The sequence below is a fragment of the Pituophis catenifer genome, unplaced genomic scaffold (assembly GCF_029215685.1).
Source record: "Pituophis catenifer annectens isolate HBS135680 unplaced genomic scaffold, rPitCat1.0.hap2 SCAF_2, whole genome shotgun sequence".
In the NCBI taxonomy this organism is placed as follows: domain Eukaryota; kingdom Metazoa; phylum Chordata; class Lepidosauria; order Squamata; family Colubridae; genus Pituophis; species Pituophis catenifer.
This window is the reverse complement of record NW_027256882.1, coordinates 96706125-96730060: the sequence shown is the minus strand read 5'-3', so window position 1 is coordinate 96730060 and position 23936 is coordinate 96706125. Positions and strand designations below refer to the sequence as shown.

The following is a 23936-nucleotide window of genomic DNA, read 5'->3' as shown; positions in this document are numbered from 1 at the left end:
GTGAGATGATGATGATGATGATGATATCCATTCAGCCATATCTGATTCTTGGCGATTCTATAGGCCAGGTATCTCCACATCAAGTGAGGTTATATAGATTTCAAAAAATGGTAACTAGGCTGAGTAAGAAACAATTCAATGTCCAATAAAAGAATCTATCAAAGCTATGCAGAAGGACTCCCATAATCTATTGAGTCTCTTTAAATAAGTGTTGATTTCAGTTCCTTCTAATTCATTCCAGAAACTTGCATAGAAAGACCCTACTGTGTCTCACATATGGTTATGAGGAAAGTTCTGAAGCACATGACACACAAAAAAGAAAAAAAATAGTAACAGGTTATAAGTTTTTCCAAGTAAGAATAATTTCAAGAGATTCAGAAAATGGTTCTTGTCAGAGCATAATTTGTCAAGGAACTTTGGACAAATAGGAGGAAAAAATGTTGGATGTGTTTTTAGAACAGTTTATCTTTCAAGGCATAACATTCCCAATCTTTTGGCCCCTGTGGTTTGGTTCTTAACAATTCCAGCATTCTACAGCGAACATTCTTTTGCATTTTAAGAAGACAAGCACTTGAAAGGATGAACCACTGGAGGATGGAATCCAGGCCTGCACTGGCCCTTCTCAAGCCAAGGTCAGCCTCTCTGGTCAGATGAGGAAACATTTTTTAGTGCTGCAGCCAAGTGAAATAAAACTGAAATAATAAGCATTTCAAAATAAACAGAATAGTTTGTATTTCATTGCCTTTGCTGACTCAGGTCTGAATTTATCATTTTATGATTATAATTTGCACTGTAAATATCCTGATTATCTGAGCAGTCCTATCTGATATTATGATCTTAAAGACGTCCAAAAATGCCAGCAGTGTGAGTTGAGCATCATGGGCTTATTTTCACCATCAGATTTTTGTCATCAGGTTTTCCATTCCTTTGCCTTTTGGGACTATTACGGTTTCATATTGTGGGAGGAAAATTTCCTAGCTCTGTCTGTTGCTTGGTACACTTAAAAAAATAATTAGCAAACAACCTTTTACAAAGTTTCAATAATTAATGTGGGGAGACCATATTTTAAGTATTTTAACATCTTTGGATGTTATTTATTTAGGAAGCATTCCTAAATTAGAGGTGGGGTGAATAAAGAGATAGATATTGCACAACTTCCAAAGACTGAAGCCAGCCTGAAGGGTCAATTCTGGAGCCTCTTGAATAAGGAACACATTTGGGTCCAGAGGATTCAAGGCAATATTCAAACTGCTGTCCCATATCTAAAATGCCCCATTAGTGCTTAATGTTGAGTGGAAACACCAGTCACCATAGGTTTATCCCTGCAGAGATCTCCATACCAAACATGGTCCTCACCTTGCCAGAGCTTCTTCCATTCTATCTAATCCAACAGGAGAATTAGGCAGTCAAGAATACTCTCCCTTATTATTTTTTAATGTCCAAGAAGTGGAAGTGAATGTTAATGGACAAACTTTGCCATGATGGATGCATGAAGTCTGATCATGTTAGCATAACATTTCTGAATTATTATTATTATTATTATTATTATTATTATTATTATTATTATTATTATTATTTGTTTGTTAAATTTTTATACCGCCCCTCTCCCGAAGGGCTCAGGGTGGTGAACAGCCAGGATTAAAATACATACAATATGAAAATTAAAATATTTTTAAAAAATAATTAAATCAATTTGGCTTCCCAATTTAAAACCCCTTACCCATAAAATTAACCAATTAAAATTTTTAAGCTAGCCCGGCTTGCTGAAATAAAAAAGTCTTCAGAGCCCGGCAGAAAGTACAGAGGTCCGGGATCAGTCGTATCCCTGGGGGTAGCTCGTTCCAGAGGGCGGGTGCCCTCACAGAGAAGGCTCTCCCCCTGGGGGTCACCAGTCGACATTGCTTGACCAACGGCACCCTGAGGAGACCCTCTCTGTGGGAGCGTATTGGCCGGTGGGAGGTTATCGGTGGCAGAAGGTGGTCTCGTAGATACCCAGGTCCTAAGCCATTGAGCGCTTTAAAAATGAGAACCAATACCTTGAAGCGCACCTGGAAGACCACCGGAAGCCAGTGCAGCTCGCGCAGGAGAGGTGTTATATGGGAGCGCCATGTCGCCCCCATAATCACCCGCACGGCTGCATTCTGGACCATTATAGACTTACATTAAAATTTATCTACTTTTATCCATTCAGATCTCATCAGTTTCAAGAAGACAATGCCACTGTAAATGACTCCAACCATCTTAAACAGAATGATCAGACCTGTGATATATGCAGAGATTCCTCAAAAATCAATGAAATAGTACTTCTTTTGTAATTCATAGTTTATAATCACAGCCAGAAAATGTAATTTTATAATCACAAAAGAAAATGTCCAGAATGTTCTGAAACATCTGTCCAGTAAGCAGCAGACCATATCCCAATCTATATTTGTCATTGTTTTCTCCCAATTTTACAATCTGTTTATTTTTAAAATGATGATCCTAATTACCCTGATGAGTATATGATGATACTGGCATACTTTTGTATCACATAGAATAATAGGTCAAACTCAATGGACTTTTATTAGACATTTTTTAAAATTCCAAATATATGTATTCATTAAATTACAAAAGAGAATGAATTTTGTCTTGTCTAAAAACCATGAAAATTTAAATAAATCAATAGAAAATATGCCATATTTTTAATACTTAGACTTATATACCACTTCATAGTGCTTTACAGCCCCCCCCAAAGAGTTTACAGAGTCAGCATATTGCCCCCAACAATCTGGGTCCCCATTTTACCCACCTCATAAGGATGGAAGGCTGACTCAATCTTTTTTAAAAAGTTTTTTATTAAATATATAGTTAAAAACATTGGACATAGTGCAACTTTTCTGGTTCCAACATTTCCATCAAATTTTAGCCTTACAACAAATACAATTCATATTCGATACATAAATTTGTACAGTCTATCAAAATTCAGACACACAAATCTCTTCGTCTGGTATTGAAATCTCTTTCAATACCAATACAATTCCTACCTATCACATAATATTACCATAATAATTTTCCAACTCTTGACTTATCAATATTTCTTTATCCCAACATTCCTCCTCCTCTCCAACCATTGATACATTTTATTCCAGATTTCATGATATTCCATTTCACCCTTGTCTTTGAGTGCTAGAGGAAGGCTGACTCAACCTTGAGTCAATCAGGATCGAACTCCTGGTACTGGGAATGCAGATTTAGCCTGTAATACTGCATTCCAACCACTGTGCCACCATGGCTCATATGTCCTTCTGAAAACAGCTTGTGGTATAAAGTCTGAGTGTCTGCCTACCACTGATAAATGCTCAATTGGGGGCTTTCCTCCAGGGATTTTCTTGGTATATGCTGCTGTTCTTCTGTATGATTAAGGTTGTAGTCTTGAACCCTGATAAATCTAGAAATAAGCAGAAAATTGAAATATAAGCTTATTAGACCACAAGTATTTGATTCTGTTTATATAAAAACAGAATTTTTGAAGAAAACAACCTTGAATTGGATCTAGATTTATTAATCACTGAAATGTTTGGGAACTGGTTGTCTTAAGATACAAATCTCTCTTTCTAAGAAGAGATGCAAAAGAAAAGGCATAGTGTAGCTCAATAGTAGGTGAATGCTTTGCAGAAGTTCCCAGGGTAGCTTGTTTTGTTTTGTTTGTAGACCCACATCAGAAGAGGGAAAAATCCTTCATGAAACCGTATGAATCATTGCCAATCACTGTTGGCACTACTAGGCAAAAGATAGTACAGTATAGCTTGAATGATGTAAGAGAGCTCCTGATGTTTCTAAGTAAGAAATAAGTAGATTTATCTGATACAATTATGTGCATTTTAACAGTGAATCTCAGGTGCATGGATTTGGTTTATATTATCCATGTTTGTTTTTTATGTCTTATGTGATGATATTTCATTATTTATAATGTAATTGATGGGGAAATGTTGATTTAAGGAGCAACATGCAGCAATGAACAACTTTTTGACTCTCCTCTAATTATCCAATACACACATACTATGTCAATTGGCTTTTGTAAGAGCTTCTCTAGGGGCAAACTACTTTGAACAGTTCTTTGGGTGAATAAAAATGAATTTCTGGTGGAATGCATAAATAGGCATTTATTCATTACTATAAATCGTTCAGTTATTGTGGAAAAGAACTTTGCAGCTCCCTCTCTTGTGTCATAGTATCCAGATGTAAGTTAGTTGCAAAAAAAGGACCATAATTGAAGCAAGCTACTTTTCTAAGTGCAGCCAACCATCATTTGTTTCAACTGAATTTCTAATTTGCCATAAAATGCTTGTAGAAAATGCTACTCTAGTATGCTGGATTCAATAGTCTATTTCCTGCTGCATAAAACGTATGCGGTGAAGATTTATGGGAAATGACTACCCTGTAGAAAATATTATGTCATCAGGCCTGGGACTCCCAGGGAATTGAAGATTAGCTCAGATTGGCTCCATTGTTGAGGTAGCCATTTTTATCCTCTGTCTCCTCTGGTTTGTATCTTTTGGTTTTATGAAATTTATTAAATACGAATTGTTATATTTTTGTTTTTATTTGTTGCTTTTTATCCAATTCTGAAAGAGTCACTTTCAGTAAAATGGGCAGCTACGTAACTTTATTAATAAATAAAGAAAATAAAGTCAGTGGTTATTATTCTCAGGTATATTTCCTTGTAAAGTGGTCACGTAGGACAAAAGAGCAGTAGGGATGAGGAAGGAGGAACAAAAGGAAACTGTTTAAAATTGTTGTTTCCTGATCTTCATCTGCCCTTTGAACAACACATCAATACCCCTGTGCATTGAATTGCTTCCATTTTTCTTTTTCTCCTCTGGGACAAAAAAATTCCTTGTTATCTTCTGCGTATGTGAAAACACCACAAGGATTGGATGATTTAAAAAGAAAACAGTAAATAGTTTCCATTGGGAGCTAATACTCCCACACTTGGGGTTGTACTCAAGAAATCTCTCAGGATGAAAAAATAATACAACTCAAGCGTGGTTGTATTCTTGTTAGAAATAGGATTTCCAGATCCCCCTTGTCTGCCCATCACCAAATCACCAAATTTATTTCCCCCATTACTGGTTGCTGAAAGAAGTAATGTGAAAGTATGTGGTAAAACAATAAGAATTACCAGCCAGTTGACAAATAAGGTAAAAACAATAATAATTTCAACTATTGTGATTTCCTGTTAAAACACTTGCTAAGTTGAATGTCAAAGCACTGTAGAAATTTGCTATGCTCAGTCCTTGCCCAGCTTGTTGCCTTCCAGATGTTGCACAGCTTGTTGCCATCCAGATGTTATGGGAGTATAATGCTTAGCATACTGACTGGACTGTTGAATTCTGGAGTCTCACCATATCTGGTGAGAATGCCAGGCTGAGGGAAGCTGCTTCAACTACTAGACTGCAACAACAATTTATTTTTGTTTATTTTACTTACCTGATTTGTATAATCCATCTCACATGAAATGACTCTGACTGGCATACAACACTTATTAAAAAACAATATATGCATCAAAAACAATCTATAAATCTATTTATAGCATCTATAACAACCTATTACTATAAAAAAGCATACAAAACGAGGAGGATGTTAACCATAGTACGGGAGCTATCACAAAGTCTTCCTGTTCCCAGGGAAAGACATTTCAATGTTACCAACATTGGAGCATTACCAAGTCATTCAACATTTGGAAATCCCCAGTTTTACAATTTACTTATTTATATTTCTAATTTATTTATTTTACATTTATATTTCATGTTTCTAGACTTCCCATTTCCCTCTAGGAGGTTCTCTGGGCAGTGATCAACTCTATGACTTAGGGTCTCAATATATATGATACATTGCTATTAAGGTGATTAATAATAATTGAATTGAATTTTTTAAATTGTTAAATGCCAGTTGCATGAGCTACTGCAGTGCAACAAAAAGAGGCTGATTTCCAGTCAGTATAATTGCCCCATTCATTAAGAAAAAGGCACTAAGTGACTCCAGGTGTTTCCCTTCTTGTTACCTGCTGTATGTGGGAAGTTCTTATGTAATAAGAGGCCTTAAATATGGAAAATTCAGTGATTGTATTCTTTAGTGATATATTGAAATAGCAATATTGGAATATTACATCTATGAAAATACAATAATACATTTTCAGAAATATGTGGGAATGACAGAATTGTAATAACATAAAAGTTGCAGTGCAATATATTATGGGTCCTAGCAGGGAGTTCAGCATCCCCTGGAATAGAGCCACATAGTTTGATCTTGGTCTATATAAACAGCTCATAAAGGCAGAGATGTGATTCTTCTTGAGCACTCAGATCGACTTCATTTAGATCATATAACTCAGTTTTATTTACACATTTCCTCTTAGTTCATTTTAGAAATCATTCAGTACTTAATACATAATTTTGGTTAAGTTGTAAAAAGACTTAATAACTCATAATAAGCCTTGCATGGTGTGTTTAATTCCTTGTTGTTTTCTTTTCTCTGTCATTAAAGTACAATTAAAAATGAATTAATAAATAGATAAGGAAATTTATTACTTTGTCCTTGACTTCAAACTGCTCAGAAAGACTCATTGAAATAACCCTTCCTATTGGAAGACCCTAAAGAGCCACCTAATATTTTGGCTCTTTTGCAATGGACAAGTGATTTTTTTTTCCCTCCGGAAGGCCTTTTGGGGGACATGAAGCCTGCTACTTTTTCCTAATAAAAATATTTCCAAGTAAAAATGCTTTCTGGCAGACAGCTCCTAGTGCTTCTCATTCTTTTCCTCCTCGAAGTATTTTTGGATAGGGGAGGGAAAAATGGAAGAAGGATAGGAAAAAATTAGAAATGAAAAGATGTTGGTTCTTTGGACCCATTGTAAAATTCAGTAAATTAGTAAGGATCATTACACAGTAAAAAAAGGGATGCAGTGGCTCAGTGGCTAACAGTCACGTAACAAAGTGAGCTCCTGCTACTTGTCCCAGCTTCTGCCAGCCTAGCAATTTGAAAGCACGTAAAAAATGCAAGTAGAAAAATAGGGACCACCTTTGGTGGAAAGGTAACAGCATTCCGTGTGCCTTTGGCATTTAGTCATGCTGGCCACATGACCACGGAGACTGTCTTGGGACAGCACTGGCTCTTCGGCTTTGAAACAGAGATGAGCACCGCCCCCTAGAGTCAGGAATGACTAGCACATATGTGCGAGGGAAACCTTTACCTTTACCTATTATACAGTAAAATCATGATCTGGAAGGGTCCTGAATGCCAGCTTCTAGGTCATTGCAATCCTAAGCAGGGGGAAAGGAAGATAATATGAATTAACAGATCTGAGGGGAAAGATTGGCAGGAATAGCTGAATTACATTATATTCATGCCATAGAGGCATCAAATAGTAGATGATCACACTTTCATAATGTATTGAATGTTAATTGTTGTGAAGGGGTGTTAAAATAATAATTGCATTAACCAATTCAAAATAACAGAAAGGGCTACTGTAAGAATTGTAGCTCTTTCTTAAAAGGTTTCATATGGACTCCCAAATTTTCCTGATAATGATCTTCTTCAGTGCAATCTAAAAGGACAGACATGATGATCAGTAAGGAAGGACAATACATTTGCAGTCCTTAACATTGACCGATCTCCCAGCCACAAGGCAGCGATCCTCTAGTCTTAGTGCAGGTGAAATAAGGACAAGAGGAAGCCAATTCTAACAGGAAAAGCCTTTGGAAAGCAGCCACAGAAGAATTTCTCATGTTAGACAGATAGTTCCTTGCCCCTCCATCATAGCACTGATAAGAGGGAGCCGTGTTATTCAAGACCACTTGGCTTCTGCATCTTATTCAGTAAGATCTAAAGTCATATGAAAACAACATGAGAAGTTGTTTCCCATGCTTCTTAGGTTCATTTTGTGTATGAATATTCCTAATTACTCCACTGTAACCCTTTGAAATATCTGTGCAGATTTGGAAATCAAACTAATACACCCAAATTGTAGACCTTCCATTCGATAGGATCTAGAACGGCTTTCTTAATTCACCCTTCTTTCCTGCATTTGAATCCTCATCTTTGATACCCCCCCCATTTTTCATCAATGGCAAGTTTCTTGGGACAGGCGTCATCAATTTTCAGACAATCTCTACTGCATTCTCTTCTTGATATCCTTTTAATGATTAAGAGATAAATGTATTTATTAATTTAAGACATTTGTACAGCTGCCCATCTAAAACAATTCTGGGCAGTGTACAGCTAGTAAAACAATGCAAACTAAGAGGGATAAAAACAATCAAAACTGGCCCCACCGCTACATTTCCCTGATGCAATCCACATTCTCATCCCAGCTTGATTGACCCATCTTAATGCCCAAGGGAAGCTTTTAAGTGCTCTGCAGAAGGATAGAAGGGTGGGGGCCTGCCAGATGTTAGGAGGGAGGGTGTTCCATAAATCCATTTGATTTCTGTACAATTATTCTTTATCTCATCACACATCTCTTCAAGGCTTTAACAAACCTTTTTTGTAGATTAATTGACATCAAATCTGTATTCTTCTTTAATCTTCTCTAGTATCCAGTTTCTAAAATCATCACTTATCTTTTATTATTCAATTGCCAGAATAACCAAAATAAGTCTGTTTCCAATGAGGTTGTTTATTTTTTATAGTTAATTCCAACCCTTGTAGTAAAAGTCAGTGTTCCAATTTTATTTGGATCCTCAATCTGTTTATAACTTTCTTAGATCAAAATCTTATTTAGCTTTTTGCTCTTTATTTCAAATTCATTAAGTTCATAAACTTGTAATTATTTTTTTCTTTTGTTCAGAGTTGAAGATACATTTACCCAATAAAGTCTTTTCAAACTTGTCATTCCAAAGGTCGCCAATAGCTTTACAATACTTAATAGGCAATTTCCGAATGCGATTAGAAAATGAGGTTGGTGAACTTGGTATCCTTTAAAAGGCTCTGCCGCATCTCTGAGTAGGAGAAAAAAGAAGATAGCTTGCAAGTTATGATAGGATGGTTAATCTCTATGTCTCCCAGCATTCAAACCTGGAGCACATGTGGGTGATCTCCGATCCCCTCCTTAGGTGGAGAGGTTCCAAGGAACCTGTCTACTCACTGATTCCTTGATGCCTGCTGAGTTCGTTGGATACACTTTGTGGAGCCATCTTCGGTTTGCCATTCCTCTCCTGGAAACCATTAGACCAGTTAATTTTGTACAGCAAAAACAACACTACTTGAATCAGACTTATTTAAAGAATAAATGAAAATTGCATAAAAACTGATATTTTTATCATGAATTTGCATGAGAAAAGTTAACTGTGCCTATAGGTGTAGGACAGTGGTGGGTTCCTCCCGGTTCGGTCCGGTTTGGCCGAGCCGGTAGCGGTGACGATATGACGTCACCGAACCGGTTCTCCCCCCTGCCCTCCCACATTATTCTTACCTTTTATTTGATCCCACCCCCAATCTATTGCTGCCTCCTGAGTCCCAGTTGATGACTAGAGGGGAAAAAACTGTTTAAACTCTTGCCGCGGGGCTTCAAAGGGCCGTCCTACAGCTGATCAGTGTTAAAAGCAAACAAATGAGTCGGGTCGTAAGTGCGAGGACCTTCCAGAAATGACTCTGACCAGCTAGCCACGCCCACCTAGTCACATGATCTCCAAGCCACGCCCACAAAATAAGCCACGCCCACAGAACCGGTAGTAAAAAAATTTAGAACCCACCCCTGGTGTAGGACACCTAAATATCAGAGTCTCTACTGCAAGATGGGTGGCCATATAAATTGATCAAATAAATAACATCAAACTCAGAGAGGATGGTACCTATTACAATTAGTATCTACAGTATTTGTGAAAAATTGGAATGTCATGGCAAATGCGCTAATTCAGTACTAAAGAAGTGATAATCAATCATATTCTGTGCAAAGATAATTATTTCAATCCTTATTGAGCCTGTCTCAGGGGTTGATGGCGATGGGTGATTGTCTCTTTGACCACTTGATCTGCTGAGAAAGGGAATCCTTCTTTAAAAAAAAATGTTGTGGCCATATTGTATTTTGATTTTATATTCTTCTGCAGAAGGTCTTCCCAGAAGAGGGTCAGGAATGAGATTTACAGATCAGTGTCAGCTTTCTCCCAAGAAATTTTCTGCCTTCTTTTTTTACTTCCATTTCATTTCATTTAATTTCTCATTTTCCATTTTTCTCTTGCTAGTACACCCAAGGGGAATGAACCGCTGTTTAAAATACCCTGGAAACATTCCAAGCAGCACAGAAGGCAAGAAAATGAAAAACACATGAAATGAATCAAAGTTAACATTAGACATGCTCCGAGTGGGTGGAATCAAGGGTGGCAGATACCCCTGGCAGCTCCAGAGAACGTCCTACACACTTTCTTTTTTGCCTCTCCTCTCCGGAGGGGGAAAGACAGCGACAAAGGATGTGTACACACTCCCCCTCCAGTATTGTATCTCTCCCTCTTAGGATGTAACAAAAACCATTTGTCCTCATATCAAACAAAATGGGTTGGTTCAGCTGGAGTGCTCTTCTCTTGCAAGGAAGGAACTTTCCCACTGAAAGCACTGAAGAAGCTCTGAGTTAAGCCTCCAGGGCTGTGCACACAACTTAAAGTGAGTTAGTGCTCACTGCAGGCAAGGTCTCTGGTTTCTCCTCTGGCTTTGCTGCTTCTGTCTTCTTTCAGCATGTCTCCAGCCAGTGGGGAGAACATCCTTCAATGGATGTTCACTGCAACAGAAATGAAGCCGGTGTGACTTTAATGCTCTGCCTGGACTTTTTCAGATTGGGTTTTCATTCCCTCCTCCTACGCCCCCTGTGGGCATCACGCATGTGAAAATAAATTGAAACAAATGGAAATATTCCAGGTACAAAGTGCTCCAGATTGTGCAGTTTACTAGTTCCTCTAGAGAAGGACAGCCAGAACTGACTAGTATCTGAACAAGCATGTTATATTACTAGAAGCTGGGGAAGAAGTGATTAAAACTGATCAGTAAATGGTAACTGATAAATGAACAACAAAAGTTGAATTCAACATCCCTTGCATTGTCTGTTTGCTGCAAACAAACAGACAATGCAAGTGTTTTCCTGTAGAAGTGCCTAAAGAACCACAGGGACACCTGTGGAATTGTGCTAATCTGTTATCTCTCCCCCACCCTCCTCCCAAACAATAGCATGTCACCTTTTCTGCCTTGATTGAAATCTGAAGAAGAGATGGGGGAGGTGGAGACATAGAAGATAATGAATATGAAAGGAACTAATGAAACAAAAGGAGAAGGTAAGGGTGAGATGGTTAGATGGTGTCATTGATGCAATGAACGTGAATTTGGGCAAACTCTGAAAAAACGTGGAGGACGGGATGGGGGTTGACATGCTATGGTCATGACTTAGAGACCAAACAACAACAAAAGAAACAAAGACAGGAAGGGAGAAAAGGCTGCGGCTGAGACTGGCTAGTGGCTAGAGGGGAGAAGGTGTTCTTTGGTTTCTCAATCTTCACAAAAAGCATCTCTGGTCTCACCCATAACAGATGTCATTTATCCCACTTCTAAGTTAGTGGATGACAAAGTGCACTAGATTTTGTAGACCTTGAAGGTATGGTTTACCTTCAGTATTGGTTTAAGGGGGAAAATAGTCCTCATGTTCCAGTACACATAATAATTACAAAGGTGTGATATTCGTAATATTGAGATAATGGTGGACAACCAAGAGAGAAGTTTGGTGTTGTCAGGGAATGAAGATCCACAATAAAGTGCAAGTGAGGGCAGGCCTTTGTAGGTGAGCTGATATTTTTGAGTGTTGCAAACAGCAGTAACATCTGGGTTGGTTAGCAGCCTTTGGGGGTATCTGTCTTGTTCCTTTCCAAGCGTGAATGTTTAACTGCATGGTTTGGGCCTCAGTGCTGGGGATTTTGTTGTTACTGCCGTTATAAAGATATTTTATATTGTTTTAACATTACTTTGGCTATAATGTGGTTATTAGCTTGTAAATGACTCATAGGGAATGGTTTGTCCAAAGTTATCTACTCACAATGTTTTTTAAAAGTCCACTGCCTTCAGCAAATATAATCTGGCATCTAGTTGCATTGGAATTTCAGGGGAATAGAGAATAATTCTGAGTAATCCTGATTTTAGACTAGAAATCTTCTACTGCACCTTTTTTTTTCTCATTCTCTTTGAGGGCTTATCTTTCAATGAGCTCACTTGTTGAGAGAAAGGCTGTTAGAAACAGTCATAAGTGAGTTGGCCAATTTCAGGACTAACATAAGATGACCGAGTGTTTTAAATTTTAAACTAGGAATCTGGCTGTACTATTTTATAGAAGTGTGACATTCAAGCTTGATAGTGGAAGCATCAGGATCACCATTTCAATTAATGTGAAGGGCAGGGAATAAAATAGGTGAGGATAAGAGGAGGGGAAACAGAGTCTGACAACCTTTTAATATTGAATGGTTATATTATGGCTAATTGTAATTTATTGACTTGAAAAAGATTTTATTTTCTGAAATGTAGTTTAATGACATCTATGAATACTCAGCAGTATTGGGTTAATGGGCAATGTCTTTGGCAGGAAGAAGGGAGTTAGGCAGATTGCTCTAGTAACTTTATTTTTCCACAGTATTGATTATTTTTGTGTAGGAACTGGAGGGTGTTTTGAATTTGGAGTTGCACAATTGTTCCTAAAACCTGCACTTTTGTATTTTGTTCTAGATAGATAATGATAAAGATGATAGAGATAGAGGGAGGGAGGGAGATAGAGATAGAGATAGAGATAGAGATAGAGATAGAGATAGAGATAGACAGATAAAAGACTGAGAAAAGAAATGCAAAGGCCAAATTCACCCACACACATATCTAACTCATATATTGTTGTTGTTGTTTCTTATCATGGTTGCTGGGTAACCAACACTTTACATCTCAATATACTTTAGCCTGTTCTTTTTGTTTTGGTTTTATATTGTATAACACAGTTTATAATTTGGTGCACAGGCAACTGAAATTGAATCTAAAGCCAACCTACTAACAAGATCTCAGTTATGATGAATGTAAAGTAACACAAAAATGATTTTATCTGGTAGAGCAATCATTTTTTATTCTGTTCTCAACTGTGCATTTCCTATATCATTCTGGCAGTAGCATTTGAGATCAAAATCATGCCAGGAGCTATAGAAGCAATTACTGATTTAAGCAGCCAAAAAGCAAGAAGATACTCCTTTAGATTGGTAGGATTAAGATGGAAAATGCAACTTGAAATCTACTGTATGTAGCTTGTCCTTGACCCATATTTCCTCTACCCCAGAAGTTAAGGCTTAGATAAAAGTCATGGCATCAATTTGACAGTAGGGCCTTCTTGTGTAACTGAACTGAAATTACTTGTTGCCTTTCAGTATTGAAGTAGCCTTGGCTTCAGGCTGGTGTGATATAAACATATACTGTAGGAAGTAGGCAAATAATAACAATAGCAAGTAAAAAATAACAAAATATGATGGAGAAGTTTTCTGTAAACTTGGTTGATTTTCATCTTTTGCTTTGTCATATACTTGGGATTTACTGAATGCTCCCATCATTTTGGGCCCACTCCTACTTTTCAATTTTTGCTCATGGTAAGAGGGTATTTTATTTGTGAAGCATTTATTGTTCACCATCTTAAGAATCTTTTACATTCGCAACAGAAATACAGTGGCTCTCCAGATGTTGCTGGACCCTTCCATCATATCTGATCATTATAAAAGTAATTAGGAGGGTTATTAGTTGGAATCCAATAATACATGAAAAGCCACAAACACTTAATCCCAATTTAGCTGGAAAAATTGTTGATAAAATCAACCAACCAACCAACCAATCAATTAATCATATTTTTTCTGCCTTGCTGTTAGGAGTCAATTGTTTCCCTTGTAATTCTATGCTGCTCCATGAAGTTTGGGATTATCTATGTTCATTCTAAAGCAAATAATGTTTTCTGTTAATATTTCATACAGAAGCTTGAAGACAATCTGTTTCCATTTCTGTTTGGATATCTAAAGCCAAAATGACATTGTCCCTGTCCTACATGTGTTTGCTATGCAAGAACACCATTCTTTCTCTTCTCTTCTCTTCTCTTCTCTTCTCTTCTCTTCTCTTCTCTTCTCTTCTCTTCTCTTCTCTTCTCTTCTCTTCTCTTCTCTTCTCTTCTCTTCTCTCCTCTCCTCTCCTCTCCTCTCCTCTCCTCTCTTCTCTTCTCTTCTCTTTTTTTTTTCTTTTTGGGTACCTTTGAGTCAGTGTTGACTCTTGGTGACTATCTGCACATGTCCCTACAGTTTTCTTGGCAAGATTTTGAATATGATTTGCCATTGCCTCCTGCTTAGGGCTGAGAAAGAGTGATTGCTTTCATGCCTTAGATGACACTATAATTCACAGTCTCCCACTTTCTAAACTGGTGCCTTAACTACCACATCAAACTGGCTCTCTAAGAACACCATGCCCATATTCTATTGTATTTCAGATGGTTTTTACCATTTAAGATGCAAACCACACTCTATACAAAATTGGCATGTGTCACACATTCTTTCTTAGCAGAGAGGCGATATTTTAGGGAGAGAGGATTACAACATAAAATATTGCTGAGTGTTTGCATTTATTTACAGATATCCATGTTCAGAACATGCAGACTCTGACATCATAGCACTCTGATAACAAGGTCTGCTGCTCACAGATCAGTCAAATGCATCTTTAAGAAATATGGTTAGGGAAGAAGGCAGCTTTGAGCTTAAAGACCCCAGCTTTCCCGATATGGTTGGAAAAGAAGAGATTAAATCTCTTGCCTTAGTCTTCTAGTCCAGATGAACATTTCGCCCCCCTGCAGAGATGAGGAATCAGTGGTCCTCCATATGTTATTGAAGAATTCTCAGTTTTAACCAAACTAATAATCAGTTTTTTAACTGAGAGTTCTTCAGAGCAATAATTTCGTTGGGAAATATAATTCAGCTTCAGCAGCATCTAAAATCCATTACTTTAGGTTCCTGTCTTAATATTTGTAGAAACAGTAATGCTTCCTAGTAACCCCTATGCACATAATGAGTACCTCTAGTGTACATACATAAACTGTAATTAGAGTTGAGAGAAAATGCTTAATACTCGTAGTGTGTACAGATAAGTCCTGCTTATTTTCTTACCTGTTGAAAGGATATCTTTGGGCTATTTAGGCAATAGTCTAGATAGATAGATAGATAGATAGATAGATAGATAGATAGATAGATAGATAGATGATAGATAGATAGATAGATAGATAGTTGTTCTAGCCAAATATGACCTCCCCCCCTCCAGATTTAACCAGTACCTTTACCATATTAATCCAATTCAACAGCATTTTGGAAGAGTGGTCTTATTACTAAAATATATCCCAAAGGTGCTTTTTAAAAGGCAATTGGAGTTTTCTCACCTGGATGATTGAGTATCTCTACAGACACTTACTAAAATATACTTTCATAGAAGTTTGTCTTTTATAGCAAATAGAACAAGCTGTCCATATGAAAAACATTGAATTCTGAATTAACACCTGGAAATTCTGTTCTGGTTTGCACTCAGTAGCTGCATCTTTCTTTTCCCTATGAAAGAAGCACCTTGCCTGGCCAAAGTGAGAGTGTGGGATGCCACAGAAAGGCTTGAAATGAGGAAGAAATATTTCCAAGGCTGAACACAATGGACTTGGCAACCACTTTCAGTTTTTGGAGCTCTAATTTTGGGAAAAGATGAGCTTTTCCTCACTAAGGAAACTTAGAAGAACCCAGTCCTTTTTAGGGATAGAAAAAGCTGCAAGAATGATGATGATGATGATGATGATGATGATGATGAAGAAGAAGAAGAAGAAGAAGAAGAAGAAGAAGATGATGAAGAAGAAGAAGATGGAGAAGGAGAAGAAGTAGTTTGACTCCTAGCACACTCCTCCATGTTTTCTTTGCAGCTGCTGGTTATCTTGCAGTACAGAAAAAAATCAGGAAGAGGGGGGAAGGTCAGCACGCTGTTAATGACTCATAAAAATAACTATAGGTGAGCTGCTACTTACCTGACTTTCTTCCCAGGATCCTTCTCTGCTTCTTTCCTTCATTTTTGATTCCTCTTTGTTCACCCTAGTTCTGCTACCACACCTACTTCTTCACCTCCGGAATTCTTTTCTCTTTTTTATCATCTTTTGTGACTAATTTTTAAATCATCTTTCATGGTTTCTCACCTAGGTTCTTTCATCTTATAGTTCTAGTATGTCCAAGTAGAAAACTGAACATAAGATGTACTCAGATACCTGAAGGCATGAGGAAAAGGTTGGAGTATCGTTTGGCTAAGAAGGCTTGTTATTAAGTCTTGAAGTTTAGGACTATCATAACCACAACCAAGAATCATTTAATTAAGTATCACTTCAGAAGGCAGGTTGTAACATGGATTTCCTAATTATGGTGATTAGTTAAAGTAACTGAACAGGCCTCCTTTTGATTTGTTGAAAGAACCTTCATTGGACTCTTAATAATGATTTTTACAAACAATAAGAGGTGATCTGGTCCTGACCCATTTGGGAAACTGAGATCAGAACGAGGAACTTAGGGAATTGTGTGCTTGGAAGGCCATCTTCCCAGCAAGAATGTTGGCAGTGTGGTGGTAAGCTTTTTATAACTATTCCTTGTTTCTGATATTTCCTCTTGCCAGAGGTGCTAAACCATGGCCATTTTAGGATAATGGCTCATAGGAAATGGCTCACCCACAGAAAATGCATTCAGTGTCCTTTCACATCCTTTGTTAATAGCAACTTTTGCCATGACCCATGGACAGATCTTTTGAAAAGCTTGTCAACTTCCCACTTCCCCTAGGTAGCTTAGGAGCAGCAGGCAAGTGACCTAAGCATCACAGTTTTATGAGACGCTAAGTAGACTCTATTCTAGGAAGTGGCTTGACTAATTGGTTTTCAATCAGTGCCTAGGAAAGCACATTAAAAGGCCCCAATCTTTCCAGATTTGTTTTCAGGCGCTGCCATCTTGTGTTAAATTCAAGCAAAATTATTAAGATCAGCACTGTGCATATTAGAAGTGAGCTTCTAGCAATGTAGAGTCAATGGTTTATTTTCCTATTTTTTATGATAACCTGGCACTTTGTACTTCATTTGGCCTCTGCAGAGGGAGTTCTGTGAGACAGTTTAGAGCTGGCCAACTTCCTGCTTAGAGCGTGTTTGTACAGGGTGTTTGAAACCCAATGAACTGCAACTTGAAACTTTGAAGTCTTTCAATAAATTCCTTTTGCATGCAATCATTTACAATTGCAAAGCAAAACTGCGTACAAAGAATGCTGCAAACTCCTCTTGTGTCATTTCTCTGTATTTGGTTTGCAAAAAAACAGGTAGAGAAAAGAGTAGAAAGTCTATAATTTTTTTTTTCTATTCTAAAGCAAGGTGTTATAAAACCCTTAACAGCAACCGCATACGCATTCCATTAGAACTGGAGCACTAAAGCCCATGTAAATTGTTGTAGAAAATGAAATCAGGTGCCGTGCAGGTGACAAATTGAAAAGGTGCCATACAGGTGGCAAATTCTTTCAGTTCAGTATAATTTACAATCTGTGGGGATGCAGATTGATATAGATATATAGCATGTCGGCTGGGGAATTCTGGCAGCTCAAGTTCACACATCTTTAAAATTGCTGAGGCTGAGAAACTGATACAGGTTCGTATCTCAGCTCCGTACTGCTGTCAATTTGCTTTGATTATGACAAACACTCTCAAGTGAGGAAGACTAATGTACTTTGGTTTTATTTTAGGCAATTTATTTCAGGCAATTTATTCATGCCATACACAAATATGTTTATATAATGGTTCTAATTACAGTCGGTAGGCTTTATGTCATGAAATATTTCAGGAATCTGTGAAACATGTGCAGTACCCTGCTTTTACGTTGATCCCTGTGAAAATGGGAGGGAGGAGAGAAAAGCAGAGCGCTAGCCCTCTTTTCACTGTTATTGCTACCTGTTTTCTCATTCCTTATCGACTCTGTTGCTTCCTGTTGTTAGCAATTCACATCTTCACCCAAGGGTAGGGATGTCCCCAGAGGTGGGTTTCATATATTCTTACCACTGGTTCGCCCTGTGCGTGCAGCTTTCATGCCCAGTCTTCTGTGCATGTACTTTGCTCTCACGCACAGCTTCCGTGCATGCGCCCGGCCTTGAAAATGTGGCTAAATAGGATGGCATTATGCTGGGGCAGGTGGGACCCCCACCCGCAATCACCGCTACCGGTTTGCCCAAACCGCTCCAAAGCAGATGAATACCGCCACTGGATGTGCCCAACTATATGATCAACATTTTTATTTCTATTGGTCCTATTTTTAATACTAATTTGGCCTTTGTTTACTAAAAGGGTGGTGGAAGAGAGCAATATGATTTCCTTTCCAACCTACATCAGTTCCCTTCCACTAGGTGATCTCTGTCTGTCTTGAGCATCAACTTCCTCTACCTTTAGCCAAGAAGGTTTTGCCATTCAGTCATGAAATCTGTAGATCCAACATATCTGGAGGATACCTGCTTGGGAAAGGATTACACTGGCATCAATAATAGGGTGACCATTTTACTCCACTGTTTGAAGGATTCTCCAATCCAAGTCTATAGATTAAAGGGAAGTTTGCAGTTGCCCGTTTAGTATTAGTTCTTCTATAATAAACTGAACAGAGATACAATGCATTTTTATTTAGATTATCCTTATGATTTGTAAAAGCTTTCAATATATAATATACCATGCTAAAAATATAAATCGACATTTAGGTAGGAGGGGTAAGAGAGAAATGTTCATTGATCAGTTTTTATTAAATTTATAGAAGGCCTAAACTTCAAGTATATCTATTTATTCAGTCCATTTCTCTGAAATAGTAAATACTGTAAATAAGACAGAGACCATGGGAAAGCCCATCTAAAGCTTGTTAACGAAACTGAGGGCGATTTAATTTCTTACATGCTTCTTGATACACAAAACTCCACATTAAATTCTGGTTGACCACGGAAACCAGGCTTCTCATTCAATCTATCTCTGCTTTCTTTCTGAATCAAAGGTACCTTTAATTCCTTCTGAATTAAAATTACCTTTCTGAATTAATACACTCCAGATGTGTTGGAATTATAACTACCCATTATAAATTCTGCTTCCCACAAGGGTGAATATTTGGGGAATTCTGGACCTGAATCTATCTAGAAGACAGTCAATTGTGAAGGACCTTTAAAGACAGTGCATGAAGACACTACCAGTTTGCTTGTAACTGGTTGGTTTTTTTGAAGGATACAAAACAATACTTCTGGATAGCTTTTCTGCTAATATTATTTATTACTAGTTTTGCTGCTATCTAGGTAATTCATACAGGTAGTCCTCAACTTACAACAGTTCATTTAGTGACCGTTCAAAGTTACAATGGTACAGAAAAAGGTGACTTATGACCTTTTTCACAGTTACAACCTTTGTAGCATCCCCATGATCATGTGATCAAAATTCAGCTGCTTGGCAACTGTCTCATACTTATGACCGTTGCTGTGTCTCAAGGTCATGGGATCCCCTTTTGCAACCTTCTGACAAGCAAATTCAATGGGGAAGCCAGATTCACTTAACAATCCGGTTACTAACTTATCAACTGCAGCAATTCACTTAAACAACGGTGGCAAGAAAGATCATAAAATGGGGCAAAACTCACTTAACAAATGTCTCACTTAAAAACAGAAGTGTTGGGCTCAGTTGTGGTCATAAGTCGAGGACAACCTGTATATGATGAGATAGCATCAGCACCAGTGACTTATCACAGAGTAACATGCAAACACTGGCAGGATTTCCAGTGGTTTAGCATCTCAACATAAGTTCTCTGGCTACCAATTTCATTGGTATGTTTGCTGTCTTCTCAGATGGTTCAGCGTTTTGAATGAATTGCAAATAAAAAGTCTAATGCAGCACAAAAATAGGACAGGGACGGGTTCTACTTACCTTTACTACCACTTTGCAGCGGGGCCGCGTGCACATGTGCAGAAGCTTCCGGATGTCGGGGTCGGTGGGCGGAGCCTCCCACTGGTTTTACTACCGGTTCTTGCGAACCGGTCTGAACCAAGGGCAACCCACCACTGAAATAGGAGGAACTATTAATCATGTTAATGAATCATGTTGGAGTTCTTTCTTTAAAAATAGATGGAAGGTCCGCACTTCCGGGATTCCATATCTGTGTATAACTTTGTACTCTGTATGTTTGTTTTTCTTTAGATATCTCAAGAAGTGCAAGCTTGTCTGAAGCAGAGCTGAAGGAAGCAAAAGAGAGGAGCCAAAGAATTGTTGCTCAGTTGACCAATCCACCAAGTTCCAATTCCAAAGGAGTCCTGCTGTTTCACAGACGCAAGCAGCGAGTGAATGCATTCACCTTAGGAGCCCCAAAGCCGACCAACCCAGAACGAGGAGCTGCGGAGAAAGACCCCAAAGCTATCACTCACCCTTGCACTCTGAGCCATGGGGAAGAATCACATCTGAAGCAGACTCCGAAACCAAACAAGGAGCTGAACGCTTCATTCTGCCTCAATAGTTTTGGACGCTGGGGGCAAAAAGTCACCATGGAAAAATACGAGGAGGAGCTGGGTGTGGAACATCCCCTAGATAATGCACAGGGCCTTCCGTGGAATAAGGAAAAGAGTGAGACGATTCTTTATTCAACAAACCCAACATCCTCTAAAGATATTCCAGAGGAAGAATTTCAGCAGATCCCACTCAGTGTATACCTTAAAGAAAACACAGGGACAACTTCAACCAACGGAATACATGAACCTCTCACTGAGTTTGGAAAAATGCCTGTGGTTGAGCAAGGACCAGTTATGGGCAATACAGAAAACATCCCAGCTAAGACTGAGGATGAGGCTACCCCTAACATTGAGAAAAAAGATACCATTCTTGAAAAAGAACTGTATCTTCTGCATATGGATCAGGAAAATAATATTCTCGATAAAGACCTGTATCTACCCATAGGTAGGGAGAAAAACAACAATATCCCTGACAAAGATCTGTACACAGCTGTCATTGATAGGGAGAATAATATTGTCCTCAACAAGACACCGAGTGAACCAGTCATTGACAGAAAGGAAAATGGAGAGCTGCCCTACATGGAACAGGATGAGTTGGTCACTGAAATTGAGAACATTTTTCCCACTGCTGACACCGAAAAAGCCACCGATGTATGTTCTAATGAAACCAGCGCACAAAATCATAGGCAGTATTGTGAAGTGCGCCTGACTTTGTCTAAGCCCCAACCAGTGAAGAACCGAACTGCAAGACCTTTTGGCACTCAGTCACTAGCTAAAATCCTCTCACCAGCAGAGAAGAGCCCAGTGGCAGAGATTCCTCCACCACCCACCTATGCAGAAGCATTTTCCAGCCCTCCTCCGGTGACTAGGGTCAGGTCACCACCAGCTTACTCAGCACTGTATCCTGGTCAAGAGCAGAAAATCCTGGTTCCACCTGAAACCAGGTCCAAAGACAGCAGCCCAGGACCTCAATTCAGAGAGGACAAAGCACCACCTCCAGATAAAACAGGTATTCTGGAGGAATCTGCAGCCCGCAGAACACCTAAGAAGTCCATGTTCACCTTTGTTGAGAAGCCAAAAATGGGTCCTAATCCAGATCTTTTGAATTTAGTACAGACATCAGATAATAAAAAGAAACAGAAAGGACAAGGAGGAGCATTTCCTGAAGATGAATCATTTGCATTGGGTGCAGATGCCTCTAACTTTCTAACTGAAGATAGATCATTGCGTGGACCCACTCAGTCCCTTGGAGATCCTCCACCAGAGTGGTCTTCATGTTTAAGATCACCAAAAATACAACCTAAACCTAAAATAAGCTCCAACCAAAGCCTATCAGAGGCAAAAGGAAAGGGGGCAGAACTGTTTGCCAAGAGGCAATCAAGAATGCAGAAGTACGTCATTGAAGCCCCGTCACATCCAGATATAACAAGATCACCTTCACCTACTATGTCTCTTCCTCCATCCTGGAAGTATACTTCAGAAACTCATCTCTCCCCTGTGGCATTCCAACCTGCACTCAGAAGTCCATCAAGATCTCCAAAAGGTCCCCCTGTATCTTTCTACAACAGCAATTTGACAGAAAGCGAGCTCTCCAAAAAGGAGCTGGAAATCTCCAAGCAACAGCCTTACCAGCTTCAGTCAGCCATGTTTGTTCGTTCCCCAGTCAAAGAGCCCATGAGATCTGTAGTCCCTGAAAGGGGTTATGTGAGACAGGCTTCTTCCTCTACTTCGCCCTTGGCACCTTCTCCTCTATTGTACCCACCTGTCCAGTCCAGCCCAAGCAGAACATTGCCTGGCCTCTTTGCTCCGTTACCTGGAAACGTGTTTCCATCACAGAAGATCAGAGCAAATGCTGAAATATCACCAGAAGCATCTTTTGAATACTCTTCTAAAATTTTGTCTCCAAGAGCTAAAGGAGTATTCCAAGCTCCAAGACCATCTTACTCCACCAAGAATGCAGGGATTGAGCCTCAGGTGTGGAAACCTTCTTTTTACTATAAGTAATAGATTTTAAAGAGTGTGCAAGGTTCAGGCAAAAGACCTACATCGTTGTTAGCTTCTGATTGGTGGTATGCAAAGAAAAAAAAAAGCAAAATGAAGACAGCTTAATGGGTTGTGAGTGCAATTAGATCTTGCATAAAAGTGCCACCTCTCAAACCATAATAGGCTAAATTACATTGTTCCACTAACAAAACTGAACAGGCTTTTTTTTTTTTTTTTTTTTGAAAAACCCAATTTAGCCTAATGCCAGCATATCTCGGCTAAACCAGTCCTGATAGAACTTGTGCAAGTGGAGTTGTTCAGCAGTGTGTGAATTTAGCCCACAAAAGAATATAAAAATAGTCCAAGCATAGGAGTCTTAGAAGATTATTAGCAGAAGCTTGACTGAAGCAGGAAGATATGCTTTATTTTTTTCCTCATGCCCAGAAACTCTATGAACATCCAATCTCTGGCTCCTTCTTTGCCTTATTTTTTTTTCTTTTTTCTTTTTGGCTTCTTTGCTCTGAAAGGTGTTTTCTCCTCTGTCTTCTCTGCATCCAGAGCCTCCAATGTGACATGCTCACCTTCTCTGTTCTTTGCTGATGCCAAAAGACAATTCTACCTGATGCCTGTTCCTGCCTCTGCTACCTTTGTGCTTCATTTATTTCTCCTCTCTAACTTTATTGTCTCTCTTAGATAACAGGACACTGAATACCTTTGGGGTAAATACATGTATCATAAACATAATCCAGAATACAAAACCTCATTTTAATTAGCATCCTAATACCAACGTTCAATTTAATAACATTTTTTTTTAATTTGATTTATATGCTGCCCTTCTCCGGAGACTCAGGGCAGCTTACAATGCGCTAAGCAATAGCCTTCATCCTTTTTGTATATTTATACACAGTCAGCTTATTGCCCCCACAACTGGGTCCTCAATTTACCTACCTTAGAAAGGATGGAAGGCTGAGTCAACCTTGAGCTGGCGAGATTCGAACCTGCAGTAATTGCAGGCAGCTGGTCTTAATAACAGGGTGTTTTAGACCACTGTACTACCAAGGCTCCTACCAAGGCTACCAACATTTAATGCACAGAAGTGCTTGGTGGGACTAACCCATCTTACAAACTTCAAAAGTCACACCCTAGCCTCCTCACACGCACCCCAAATCCTTTTGATGCAATCAGGGAATAGCTGCAGATGTTCTGCCATTCGCTTACAATAAGTAATATGATGACAATTTTATCCTCCTTATACTGGGATTTAGGAGAACACAGAGACTATGGTTATCTCTGACTCAAAGGCCTCAAAGCAGTTAAACTACCGAGAGATACATGTAGCCAAGTACCATGATTTAGTCTCTGGGAAATACAATGAGGTTTCATAAATTGGT

At 38.7% G+C, this 23936-nt stretch overlaps 1 protein-coding gene across 1 annotated transcript in view; it reads left to right on the top strand.

Annotated features, from left to right (window-relative positions):
- Positions 1 to 23174, top strand: part of SYNPO (synaptopodin) — a 131527-nt gene extending 108353 nt beyond the window's left edge. Inside the window, exon 2 of the mRNA XM_070934389.1 lies at positions 20258 to 23174. Within this exon, the coding sequence (XP_070790490.1) occupies positions 20258 to 22566 (2309 nt within the window). The 3' untranslated portion in view covers positions 22567 to 23174. The remainder of the gene's footprint in view (positions 1 to 20257) is intronic.
- The last annotated feature ends 762 nt before the right edge of the window (positions 23175 to 23936 follow it).